The 13,031-nt window shown below is 46.5% G+C and overlaps 1 protein-coding gene across 2 annotated transcripts in view; it reads right to left on the bottom strand.

Moving 5' to 3' along the window:
• Positions 1-4,171: 4,171 nt before the first annotated feature.
• LOC146197653 (Na(+)/citrate cotransporter-like) overlaps positions 4,172-13,031 on the bottom strand; it is a 48,776-nt gene continuing 39,916 nt past the window's right edge. For both annotated transcript variants that reach the window (XM_084599560.1, XM_084599559.1), the window contains 6 exons: positions 12,481-12,558; positions 11,018-11,125; positions 9,989-10,169; positions 8,231-8,392; positions 6,611-6,748; positions 4,172-4,701 (listed from right to left, as the gene is read on the bottom strand). In XM_084599560.1, coding sequence (XP_084455686.1) covers positions 4,528-4,701; positions 6,611-6,748; positions 8,231-8,392; positions 9,989-10,169; positions 11,018-11,125; positions 12,481-12,558 — 841 coding nt within the window. In that variant the 3' untranslated portion in view covers positions 4,172-4,527. The remainder of the gene's footprint in view (positions 4,702-6,610; positions 6,749-8,230; positions 8,393-9,988; positions 10,170-11,017; positions 11,126-12,480; positions 12,559-13,031) is intronic.

Below are 13,031 nucleotides of genomic sequence, written 5' to 3'. Positions count from 1 at the left end.
AAAGGTTTCAGTTTGTTTATTAAAAAAAACATTTAAAATGAAGGAAGCAGGTCTAAAAGCTGTAATAAACAGCTTGATGCGCCCTGGCATCAAGGAAAATGTGACAATTCAGCTAAATTGAAGGGCACAGTAGCCTTTACAAAAATCTAAAAATCAAATGTACTGTAGTACTATGCAATAAACAGATGCAACACTTTTGCACGTGAACAAAAAGGAAATGCTTAGCATCATAAAGTACTAAAAGTAAACATCGGTTACAGGAATGTATTTCCATGCCAGAAACGAGTAATAGACTGGATATATTGACGATCCGGGTCAAAAGATTTCAATATCAATCTATTTACCAAAACAAGCAATTTATTGCATACAAACTGTGTATTGTAGTGTGCGCGGAGTGTACCGGAATGTACCGTTTTTCTCATGTCATATTTGTGGCACAGAGAGACTTTCATATAGTTTTGCAAGGCATATTATAATATCATTATTGGTTTCAATGAGGTTTTTTTTGTAGCTTTTAAAAGGTCAGCCCGGTGGCGGCTTTATAGCGGCAACGCAGTCACTGTTCGGACGATGCACGGAGGGAGATGTATGCCCGGGAAACATGGAAAGTTTTTTTTTTTCCATTATGTTCGTGCGTCACAAGTCGCCACGACGCCACGTCGCCACGACGCCACGTCGCCACGACGCCACGACGCCACGACGCCGACATGCAGATACAGAGAGAGAAGAAGCGGCGTGTGTCGCCGCGTATCCCTTGATGCGAAAAACAAATGCGATCGTCGAGTGGAAATAAACGCATATCGTGGGACGTGAGAGCAGCGGCGCGGTCCCTTCTATCAAAAATCGCGAAAGGACTCATTCCGACAGTACTCTGCTAAATATAGCAAGTTTACTACATAGGCCGCACAAGGATTTGCATAGTCGAACGAGTAAAGACGCATACATCGGAATGCCCACTCAGCGGCGGGCGCCAACAGCACGGTTTTCTTCGACACATTAAACTTCAAGGAATAAACAGACATTTAATTCGAAACCGTGCAAGGGCGAAACCGACATTTAAGCGAAACCGTGCAAGGGCACCCGACCTCGGCTGCTGCCTTTCGATGGAGACGAAACGACGAAACGAAGAGGTGTCCGTGTCCTGTGCGATGTCAGCGCACGTTAAAAATCCCCAGGTGGTCGAAATTACTCCGTAGCCTTCCACTACGGCTCCTCTTTCTCTCTTTCCACTTTCACTCCCACCTTCCTCCCTACCCTTACGGTGCGGTTCAAGTGTCCACAAAAACAATGTGTGAGATACTGCGCCTTAATTTCCCTTCATGTGAACCAACTCGCCCCGCCGGGGTGGTGCAGTGGTAAGACGCCCGACTACTGTGCCGGAGTTCCCGGGATCGAATCCCGGCCTCGGCGGCTGCGTTTCGATGGAGGCGAAACGAAGTGGCGTCGTGTGCTGTGCGATGTCAGTGCACGTTAAAGATCCCCAGGTGGTCGAAATTACTCCGTAGCCCTCCACTACGGCCCCCCTTTCTCTCTATCCACTTTCACTCCTACCTTCATCCCTTCCCTTACGGCGCGGTTCAGGTGTCCACAGAGCAAGTGTGACAGATACTGCGCCTTTCCCTTCCTATGAACCAACCAACCAACCAACCAACCAACCAACCAACCAACTATCATTGTTATTGCCGCAGACCAGGCCACAAGCTGCAGCTAGAAATCAGTTCTGTTTATCCCCCGCACGGGAGCGCCCATAAAGATAGGGGTCAAGTTTCACGCCTTCGTTGCGATCAAGTGGCGAAACCGAGACCGCGATAGGGCGGCGGCGTTGCCGCCGACCGGGTGACACGCTGCATATAGGAATCAGCTTTTTTTTATCTTCGCAAGAAGGCAGCGCAATAAATTTCAGGTGCTTCTTATAAGCCCTAGGAGGTGGCAGCACCTCCCAGTGGACATGATCGTCATTAGGGCGCGAAATTTAAAACGGAGGATTGAAACCGTACAGGTACGGAAAAAACCCTGCGTGACGGAAAACCGCCGCCGTACATTTACGGCAAAAAACTCTCAAGGGTTAAGGAGGCTGCTGACACTTTCAATTTCCTCCAGTGTGCGCTTCTAATTAGATTACCTGCATAGCCTCTCGAGAAAGCAGATGACCCAGGTTCTGAGTCTTTGTTTCCTATACCGTTGCATCGGCAGCCATATTGGGGTTTTTGGACACCAGTGTTCTGAAGCTTGTTAGGCAAATGTGCATTCAGGCAGCTGCAAAAACGTTCTTTTTGATCAAACTATACACAGCGACACTACCTGTCAAGACATTTCTTCATGATAAGGAGATGTTAGTGCCCTGCACGGTGAATTGTCTGTGTAATGTACCTGAGACAATTGATCATTGCTTTATTCTGTGTCGAGATGCTATGTTCTTTTGGAACATACTATAGCGAACTCTTAAAAAGGACATTGAAATTACACCATATACTATTAGATTTTTGCCTGCTAAATATCTATTGGTACTGATGGGACTATTCAGCATTTGGAAAAGCCGTATGATGGGTACACATGCCGAGCCACCAATATTGTCGAAATCCGTGTTCCTTAAGCAGTTTTCTTTGATGAGGAGGGTATATGCTGCACTCGAAGAAGCTCCAAACTGGCTGCCGTACCTAGATGCTTGTGTGTGCCTTCCTGAATTTCGATGTTTCGAGGGTGGTGCAGTGTCGAGTTAGGGATATGGCGGACTCGTATTAAGCAGCCCGGTAACTTCAGACATGAACAAGTTTGAGTAAATGAAGTTTTTCTCTTTTCTTACGGAAGTTTTCCCATGCCCATGCAAAAAAGTGGTGCTGTGGCGGAGTGGCTGCGTGCTCGCTTCGCGATGCAAAGGAATCGTGTTCGGCTCCGCGGGTTTCTGCAAACCTTCAATTGTTTCTTTACTTTCTTATAATTTTTGCGTTACAACTACAATGCCGACATCGGCTTATCTCTGACATGGGACCCTTAACAAAACATTGCATTCGAACAGAGCACTCTCCCCCCCCCCCCCTTTCTTTTTTGCAAGGAAGAGCGCGTATCCGAGGCCGCCAAGCGCGCTTTCTCCCTTTGTCGCCCAGGGTGGCGCGGCGTGCGCGACTTCCATCTCCTGATCCGACGGGCCCAGCTGGCGGCGGCATCCTGTGGAGCCCTGGAATAAGAGCGGACGACCACTGCTACGGAAGATGGTAGACATCTAACCACCACAAACTATAGAGATGAAATAAATGTTTATTCTCTTTCTCTCTCTCTCCCTCTTCGACTGTTGCTGTGTTCTTGCAATACATGAAAGATAGCGGCACAGAAGGCCGAAATAGCAAAAACTGGCTGAAAGCGACTCAGATACCTCTATCAGCGTGACGCGGGCCTGGTATCGGCTGCGCTCAGCAGGCTTCACGCACATGATTTCTTTGGTGTTGTGCCAGTTGTTTGAGAGCCATAACAAAAGTCGGAACACGCTTGTAGACGGCTGGGCCTACAGCTTGTAGCTTAAACGGGCTGTAATAGTACTTGCCGAAAATGTTTGCAAGGTTTGTTTACCAAGTGAACTATTATTTCTTGCGCTCCTCCTCGAGATATCGCCGTGAAAACGGGGTCAGAGAATGACGTTAATTTCAGATTTTTCAAATTTAAGCGGCCGTTCTTCGGACACTCGTGGCAATCCAGGTTTGTTATGGCATTTAAAAGATGTTATGTTGCCGTTTCACTCGGTCGCTTGATTACACTACAGCAGTGTATAAATACTCAGAAGAATGTTTTACCTTTAAATTCCTAGAAAGAAAGCTGTCGACATACATCTGAATGCGTCGTCAACGTATTCGTAAAAGTGGTTGTTACAACGCCGTGGACGTCCGGTATGCATGTCCTCAGAAACGGACAATCAGATTTGAGACTTTCATGGTGGGCATATTCGTACCCTTATTCGGTACTTGAACTACTCTTAATCTATGTAGCTCTCTCAAATATGCTTCTCCTGTTTTAAAATAATGGATTATGCTCCATGAGTGAGGTAATTTGCGGGTCAATTGTGTCGTCTTCATTCAGCGGTTCGACAATGCGCTGCACAGTTAGTAAACAATAAAAACAATAAACGTAATGCCAGATGTGACACAGCTGCAGCCTCCCCCCCCCCCCCCCTTTTTCCCTCTTCTAAAATATGAGCAGTAAGTAGTTGTTAGCTTTACAGGGCTTCACGTCCGAAAACCAGTGAGGCGATCCGTGCGTAGCGGAGGGCTTCGGAAACTTCCACCGCCTGGAGCTCGTTAACGTGCGTCGCAGGTGGTAAACCTAGGAAAGCGACTTGTTATGACAGCACAACTAAAACGTATGACAGGTCAGTAATCCGTATAGACTGAAACAGTCGTAGTGACGAAATAGCGTCTAACAGATTTCGTTGGGCACAAGTCCACGGGCTACAGCTTGACTGTCTTGTGCAACTTTGAGCGCAATAGAAATCGCTCCGGTCAGGTACTTCGACAGAGATTTTAGGGCGTCCGCTGCATGTTAGGACGCGCAAGGCGCCATTGACAAGTTGCCAGTCTTTGCCAGAAGTGTAGAGTTCCCTGTTTCAGCCCAAGAAGGGAAGGTTGAGAGGCCAAATGTCCATTCTCCCAACGTGTTGATGGCGATCATTTCGATGATGATACAGGCTATGTTCATGACAATTCCAGCCTTTACCTGAAAAAGGAAGAAAAAAAAATAATTAGGGGCCAGAACTGTAGCGATTATTTGCCTATTAGGAGTAGAAGAAACCACGGGAATGAGAGGTTCGTTATTGAAAGCAGCACAAAAATATATATTGTGTTGCGATTCATTAATTAGTTAATTACGTTTATTTTTTATAGTTTACTAAATATAGACTGCAGAAAATAAATGTGATTTGCAAAGTCGAAGGGCACTAGAAACTCTAATTTCATTACCTGCGATAAAGAAACGTGAGGTAAATTTTTTTCGAGCTTCAAAAAACCCCGCGAAATAATATTAATTAAAAAAACACGTGATTAGCGCATTCACGAGCCACGACTGCGGTGCTCTCAAACGGGGTTTGAGTAAACGAAATCAGTTGCGGCCGTGTCCCGACGGCCCGGTTGTAGCGCGAGGGTGATATGTTTGCGATGGTTTCAGCGAGCTCGCCGCGTTCGGTTACAATTCTAGCCACTGTAGCTCGCTGCAGTCTTCACCGCGTCACATGCGCCGTCTGGCTGACGCGGGATAAGAAACCATTACAGACATATCTGTACACACGTTTATAATAAGTAAGCACATGTAAATGCTTTTTCCGCTTCTTGTTGACCGCTGAGGCTTAACGAAGAAGCACTGTGCAAGGAAGGCTGCAGCAGTATGTGGATCGGGAGCTTCCGGACGTGCAAGCTGGGTTTCGCAAGGGCAGAGGAACTAGAGACCAAATTGCCAACCTTCGCTGGATCATGGAAAAAGCAAGAGAGTTCCAGAAACCCATCTACTTCTGCTTTATTGATTATGCGAAAGCGTTTGACTGCGTAGATCACAGCAGATGGTGGCAAGCTCTCCAAGAGATGGGAGTTCCAATTCACCTCATCTGTCTCCTCAGGAACCTGTATGAAGGACAAGAGGCCACAGTCAGAAATTGGCATGGTCTTACTGATTGGTTTCCAATTGAGAAAGGAGTGAGGAAAAGCTGCATACTGTCGCCCTGCCTATTTAACCTATATGCAGAGTGCATCATGAGGAAGGCCGGTCTGGACGAGTCTTCAGCTGGAGTGAAGATTGCTGGAAAACGTATCAACAACCTTAGATATGCGGATGATACCACTTTAATGGCAGAAAGTGAAGTGGAACTCAAGAGACTTCTGATGCACGTACAAGAAGAGAGTAAGATGTTTGGGCTTAAACTGAACATTAAAAAGACAAAGATCATGGCGTCTTGCCCTATCAAGTCCTGGAGCATCAATGAACAAGAAGTGGAAGCTGTGATAGATTTTCTCTTCTTGGGCTCCAAGATTACCTTGGAAGGAGACTGCAGCCATGAAATTAGGAGACGCCTGCTTCTGGGAAAGAGAGCAATGGTTAGTCTTGACCGCCTAGTAAAGAGCAGAGGCATTAGTCTGCCAACCAAGATCCGTATAACTCGTGCTATGGTCTTTCCAGTTGTGATGTATGGATGCGAGAGTTGGACTGTGAAAAAGGCTGACCGCCGAAGAATTGACGCGTTGAGAGTTCCTTGGACTGCCAGAAGATCAAATCAGTCGATATTGTCGACCATAAACCCTGACTGCTCATTGGAGGGTCAAATTCTAAAGTTAAAGCTCAGCTACTTTGGTCATCTGATGAGAAGAGAGGAGTCGCTGGAGAAAGATTTGATGTTGGGAAAGGTTGAGGGTTGCCGGAGAAGGGGTAGGCAGCAAACGCGATGGTTAGATGGCATCCTCGAGGCACTGCAGATGAAGTTATGTGATGTTAGGAAGATAGTGAGAGACCGGAAAGCATGGCGTGACATGGTTCATAGGGTCACGAAGAGTCGGACACGACTGAACGACTGAACTGAACTGTGCAAGTTGAAGTAGCTCAACATTGTTTCTGATTCCCGAGAATGTGCAGGAGAACTCACCATATCCTTGAGCTTCATGTTGCCGTGCTCGTAAACCATGGCGTTCGGTGGCGTGGCTACGGGCAGCATGAAAGCGAACGACGCCGACACGGTGACAGGGATCATGAGGAAGAAGGGGTGTATCCTCAAAGCCTGCGCCTGAAAAGCGAGCAAAATACTAAATGTTTCCACGTAGACGCGTAGAGAAAAGGTCGGAGACCACGCACCCAAACGTCTTACTGCGTTCATATAGTTTATACAGTTTTACTATGTTTGTATAGTTATATGTCTTTAGCAGCTGCCTATTTATCAAGCTAGAAGTATATTCATCTTTCAGCTTAAATTCGCGGTTGTGGGTCTGACTGCGTTCATAAGCGCGCGCGTGCGTGCGTGTGTGTGTGTATGTGTGTGTGTGTGTGCGTGTGCATGCGTGCGTGTGCGTGTGTGCGTGTGCGTGTGCGTGTGTGCGTGTGCGTGTGTGTGTGTGTGCGTGTGCGTGTGCGTGTGTGTGTGTGTGTGCGTGTGTGTGTGTGTGTGTGTGTGTGTGTGTGTGTGTGTGTGTGTGTGTGTGTGTGTGTGTGTGTGTGTGTGTGTGTGTGTGTGTGTGTGTGTGTGTGTGTGTGTGTGTGTGTGTGTGTGTGTTTGTGTGTGATGAAGCATCCTCCATGAAAAATTAGGAAAATGAGCAACTAACCTGCACCCGTGCACCTTCAACCCCTTAAAGCCAGCATCCATAATATAAAATTAGTTTTGAAAAGTGATTATGTTACATTACTTTTAACCGCACCAGTTTCTGCTGACAGAAAGTGTTTATATTAAATATTATTTATTCTGGAAATCTAATGCAATTACTTTGATTAGCTTGTGGTCTTCCTGAATACGAAGAGTACATTAATGACCACTTTTGGAGGCATTGGATATTTCTTATTTTGGATTTACCCCCCCCCCCCCCCCTTGAGCATCTACATTCAAAATGGGTTCCGAAAATTTGGCTTTGAAGGAACGCTCTCCTCGGGATAGTTGTTCTGCCGAATGAGATGACAGCGACTCAGTGTCCTGTACGAAAAGATTTAAAGCGAAAGCTTTACTAGACTAGTCGAGCCAAGGTAAATTTGACCTCAGGTGCTGCGCGAGGAGCCGGCGACGCTCGCTTCTTTTGCTGCTGCGTGTCTTTTCCTACTTCATGTTCACACATATGGTAAACCCTATTCGTAGTGGTACATATCTCCACGACTATATCACATTCACTGACTCAATGTCACACGGCCTTCCAGTCTCCACCCTACCCTTTCCTCCCTACGCCACCGCTTCTCAACTGGCTCGCCTCCTTGCACCTCCCCTTCAAAGTGCCCTCGACACTTCCGTGCCGTCTAAAGCCGGCTATGGTGTCCTTGAGGTTCACAGACAGCCATAGAAGAGTCGCGCGCTAGAATCAGTGCTTTATATGCATTTTCATGACGTGTGCAGATAGCCGTTGAGAAGTTCAAACATAGAAAACACTGTCTGACCATGCTTAATCGAGCTCTGTAAACTGGGTTATCGGTGTGATGTCCTTCTCGAATGTTCCAGTGCCCCCCTCCTTCTCTCTTCTCAGCCCGGCTGTGCTTAGATTGGGCTGTGTGTAACAAGCTTGAGACTCACGAGGTAGCTTGTGATAGGCAGGAGTACGCTGGCGGTCGCCGTGTTGCTGGCGATCTCGGTGACCGTGGTGGTGAAGATGCAGAGAACGGCCACCAGTAAGACCGGGTGAAGGACGTCCAGTCCCGTCAGGTACTGGCCAAGCATTTTCGACAAGCCAGATTTCTGCAGAAAAGTGCGACCGGATATAAGCATGGGTATAGGTAAGTAGACACATCGTTAAGTAACACTTTTGACACGAAATAGAAGAAATCTGGCGCCACATGAAGGTCCGTCAGTAACGCCTTACTTGAATATTATGTGCATATCTGCAGGAAGGGAGGGTAACCTGCCACAGCGATATCTGTTGTGCATGCAGCTATCCCACTCTCTTCTTCGGTGGTTCGACAATGAGCGTCACAGTTCTTTTAGTAACCAGTCTTGAGGAGAGAGCGGAGACAGATGGCTGGATAAGCGATTGCGTACTAAAATTACAGCTTGACCCAAGTGAGAGCCGCCTCTACCGACGTCTCTGAAATGACGTTGGCGCCAACACGTGCACGAGCAGGCTATGCCTCACACAAAGCTTCATTGTCATTGCGTAGAACGCACATTCGATGCCACCAAGAACATATAAGCGTTTCAAGGACGTTTTGTTGCTATCACTGCAGGAGTTAAATGTAGTCGGGTAGGAGGAGCGATGGGCAAACACCGTCAAACACTTTGAATCAGTTTAAGCGTGGCCCGACGAGGGACGGCCAAGTGACGCAACACAGCCACTTGCATCGGGCGGGCGGTGGGGTCCGCTGAACATGAGGTGTAGCAGCCCTACGGCGTCGAAATCTCGAAAGACACTTTGTCCTCATCCCGGGATACATGGTCAAAGACCAGCGAACGAAACGAATGTACACCTTTATAATGTTTGCTTACGATGCACTCTGTGTCTAAGCGTCACAATGTTTTCTTTCCTTTAACTGTTTCTATGCGGTGCAAAATTATCGCCCCCTACTCGCCCCTATTTGCCTATACTCACCTCTACTCCCTCAAAACCCCCTGCCAAAAAATAAAATAAAGGCCGCGCGAAATATTGCTGCGCGTAGTGCTCACGAAGCTTTGGTGGACTCCATACTCAAGCGATGCGATATCATTACGTAAAAAGCAATAGAAACGCTTTGGCAGTTTCGAAGCGAAAAATAGGAGAGCGAATAAATAGCAGACTCAGAAACTTTTGTTAAAGCTGAGTTTTGGGCGAGTCCGTAAGTATTGATTGGCACAAACAGTGCAAAGACTGAAAGGCTGTGTTGCCATCTCCAACCCACCTCTGCATAAATTTTCGACATAAAAAGACCAGTAACTTTGGTCTTGAACTTACTGGCGTCCGCAGCGGTGGCTCAGTGGTTATGGCGCACAACTGACTGCTGATAGATCACCAGGATGTAGGTTACATCCCAGCCGTGGAGGCCGCGTTTCAATGGAGGTGAAAAGGAAGGCACCCGTCAACTGTGTGATGGCAATACATGTTAAAGAACCCGAGGCGGTCGAAATTTCCAGAGACCTCCACTATGGCGTTCCTCACAGCCGACGCGGCTTTGGCGGGCTAAAACATATCGTTTTTTTTTTATATATATATAAAGTCATCAGCGACGTTGAGTATATTTTCGAAAATTTCGTGCAAAAATGCTCCTACCGCAACGAATTTTACTATGCCTTGCTCTGCCTTTGCCCTAGGGGCATAATACGTGCCAGAGAAGTATCTTCAGTTCACAAAGAAAGCAAACGTACCTTGGACGCCTCTGCCATGGAGAAGCTACCACCCATTAGAAGAAGAACGCCCCAGGGGATTTTCCGCTGCACCACGTTCCACTCGAGCAGCGCTGGCCCCTGGGGGTCGGCCACTGGGCGGGCCGGCACCAGGAACAGTACGCACACGAACAGCATGGCCGGCGTGGCATCCTTAATCCTCCTGCACTTCGCCACTGTACATTGTTGTTCGAGCAAGGAAACCAAGCGCCAATGAGCACCGTGCCTCGTGAAAACAGCCTGTAGGAAAGCGCCAGAACCTAGAATGCCGTAAAAATAGCTAATGTAGAAACTAACTAACGAGGATCACGTGGAAGTAACATGCTGTATTTTTATTGGCGAAAACGAGGTTCAAACACGTCCAAGAAAGTCTGAGACGAGTATGGTGCATAAACATATGTTCATTTAAGATCGTCTGTTCTGTATGAGGTACACCATTTCTTTTCTTTTTTTTTTATCGGGCTCTGTTGTTCGCGTTCCTCTATATTTGTCCCTGCCTGTTTTACGGCAAGGCAGCAACAACATGCGCGTGCGAACAGGACATCAAGAAGCTTGCTTGAGGTAAACTCCAATGAAAAGCAATCGGAGTGCAAGAAGGAGAATTCAGTTTGGCATTATTAAAGGATTTTAGCGGCAATACACAAAAGAAAAAAAAGAAACAAGACGGGCTCTTAAGGACTCTGAAAAAAACTTTACCATGCTTCAAAACTAGCTTGGCTTTCCATGCTACTACAGTTCAAAGCCAGATTTTAATATTTTGATAGTTCAGAAAGTTGTCTAATACGTTGTAACCATGTTCGTGTCTGGGCAATCTCCATGTACCTGTCTCGATTTCACTAGCTTTGTGCGCTCTGGTGTTTTTGGCATCCACAGAGCAAGCACTAAAACAACACTTCCAAATGTTTTTTAACGATAAACGTGCTGCCTTGTTCGAAAAGCTTACGAAGGTCCTCTCTATACTTTCATAGGAGCTTCAAATATGGCGTGAAGAATCAAGTTTTGACAACTCACTTGCCAAGTGCGAATAAAGAGGACCAGCCGGTGACAACATAGGGGTCCCGGAAGAACCACAGCAACACGATGATGACAAAGATGAACAACACGGCTCCCTCGTGGAATCTGTGAAATTTGGCGTCGCTCATTCAGTGCTCGCAAAAAAACAACAAGAAGAAAAACAGAAGCGAGAAAGTGTCTTTACGTCGATCTGCTTACTGCTGACGGGATTTATTTATGGACGCGCGGTCATAGCTCACTGCTACAGTGGTGCGTACAGCCCGACTGGCAATTTCGCGGCGTCGCCGATGCTCGTGCGCGCGCTGCCTCTCATAGGTTCCCATGGGTTCATGGGCGCATCGGCGATGTGCAGGTCGCGCGTCGGCGATGAACGTACGAATAGCGCTATAGTCGTAAAGCGTCCGTGTCGTCCTTAGCGACGCGGGACACTGAACGAAGCATTATACATTTTGCACATTTTGCGCATGTACTCCGGGCTTAGTACATTCTGGATTCATCCGTGAAATTATTATCTGCCATGTTCGCAATATAGATTCTATTTTATGGATAGAATACAAGAAATAACTAACATAGTGAAGGGCCCACTGTCTATCCTTTCGAACTTAGACTGACTGTTAGAAGAATAAGCGCTTCGTAATTACTATAACATCAATGAATGTGACGAAAATCGCTGTTCGCGGTCGTCCATTCTTAGTTTGAACACGGTCTCTGTCTTAAAAGTTTAATTGCGCCTAATCTGGACTTATTTTGAAGCAAAGTAAGGCAAGCAGAGTGACCTGCAGATGGTGCTTCTCCTTCCCGGCCCCTTAACTTCATTGCGCAGTTGTATCGGCTGCAATGGCGCTCCGAGGATAGCGACAGCATTCAAACTATAAGGGTGGACGACCCCACAAAGCGGCTCCATCACAGCTGTGTTGATTTCCACGACGTCAGTACGCTACCAGAGCACATTCGTACACAACGTATATGCGAAAACGGAAATAAGCATCATTTCTGCACCATGCTTTGATTATATAGAAAGCAGAATTTGTTTCTTTTTTATGATATCTTCAAGAAAACGTTGTGTTGAGCTTCTCTGGGAAAACTTGCATGTGCAGCAACTTGACCAGGTCACTGGACCTAAAAACCTGCATCAGCAGCTTTGCATACTCTTTTATCGAGCTCGTCTTTGAGAAGTGCCAAAATAAAAAGTAAGCACCTTGGTTCTATATCGAAAAACTAAAATTGAATATCATTGACGAAATATTGAAGAAATGCACTATGCTACAAACGAATCCAGTTGTTCAATATGGACTTAATCTTGCAGTTAATCCTTAACTTTTACGCAATATACAGCTACATGTCTGCGCTCTCCGCAGTTTCAAATTTATCGCAATTTTATTTTTCCCGCCTGGAAAAGCTCGCGGTCCTCTTCAAATTCTTTAGAGCAGTGTTGGGCACGCAATAAGGAGCCTACTCACGATAAGGCTCCAAGGTCATTGTAGCGCTTCTTGATAGCAGTTCGGACGCTTTCAGGGTTCAGGTGCTGACCGCGTAACCTGAAACGTTGAATGCGATAAATAATGTAAGATCAGATGTAATACCAAGAAAAAAAATTAATGAACATATTCCTTGCGCTGAATACGAATAAGAGACACATGTTTAATTCAATCACAGCGCTTTGAGCAATTTACAAAAGGCTCGGAGAAGACTCCAGGTCGTGGGAATCGGAACACATGTTTGAGCCGACACCTAAAGTGCAATCAAGGTGCGATAACTCCGATCAAGGCTTCGCCAAGAAATAATGACGAGGAGTCACATATACACTTCCATTATTCAACCCCATAGCACTCAGTATTGCGAAATCAGGATATAGTGTTCGCTCGTCATGCACTTAATGCTGCATAAATCTTGCACATAAAAAAATATTATGTGACGTCGAGGTGTTCTCAGTAGCCAGGACATCCCGGTCAGTACGTTTGATGCCAATCTGAGAAAATTGTATCGAAAATTGTAAGTGTCAGACTTCTAG

The sequence above is a fragment of the Amblyomma maculatum genome, chromosome 3 (assembly GCF_055883805.1).
Source record: "Amblyomma maculatum isolate TAMU_Amacu chromosome 3, ASM5588380v1, whole genome shotgun sequence".
Classification (NCBI taxonomy): domain Eukaryota; kingdom Metazoa; phylum Arthropoda; class Arachnida; order Ixodida; family Ixodidae; genus Amblyomma; species Amblyomma maculatum.
This window is presented reverse-complemented; position numbering and strand designations above follow the sequence as displayed.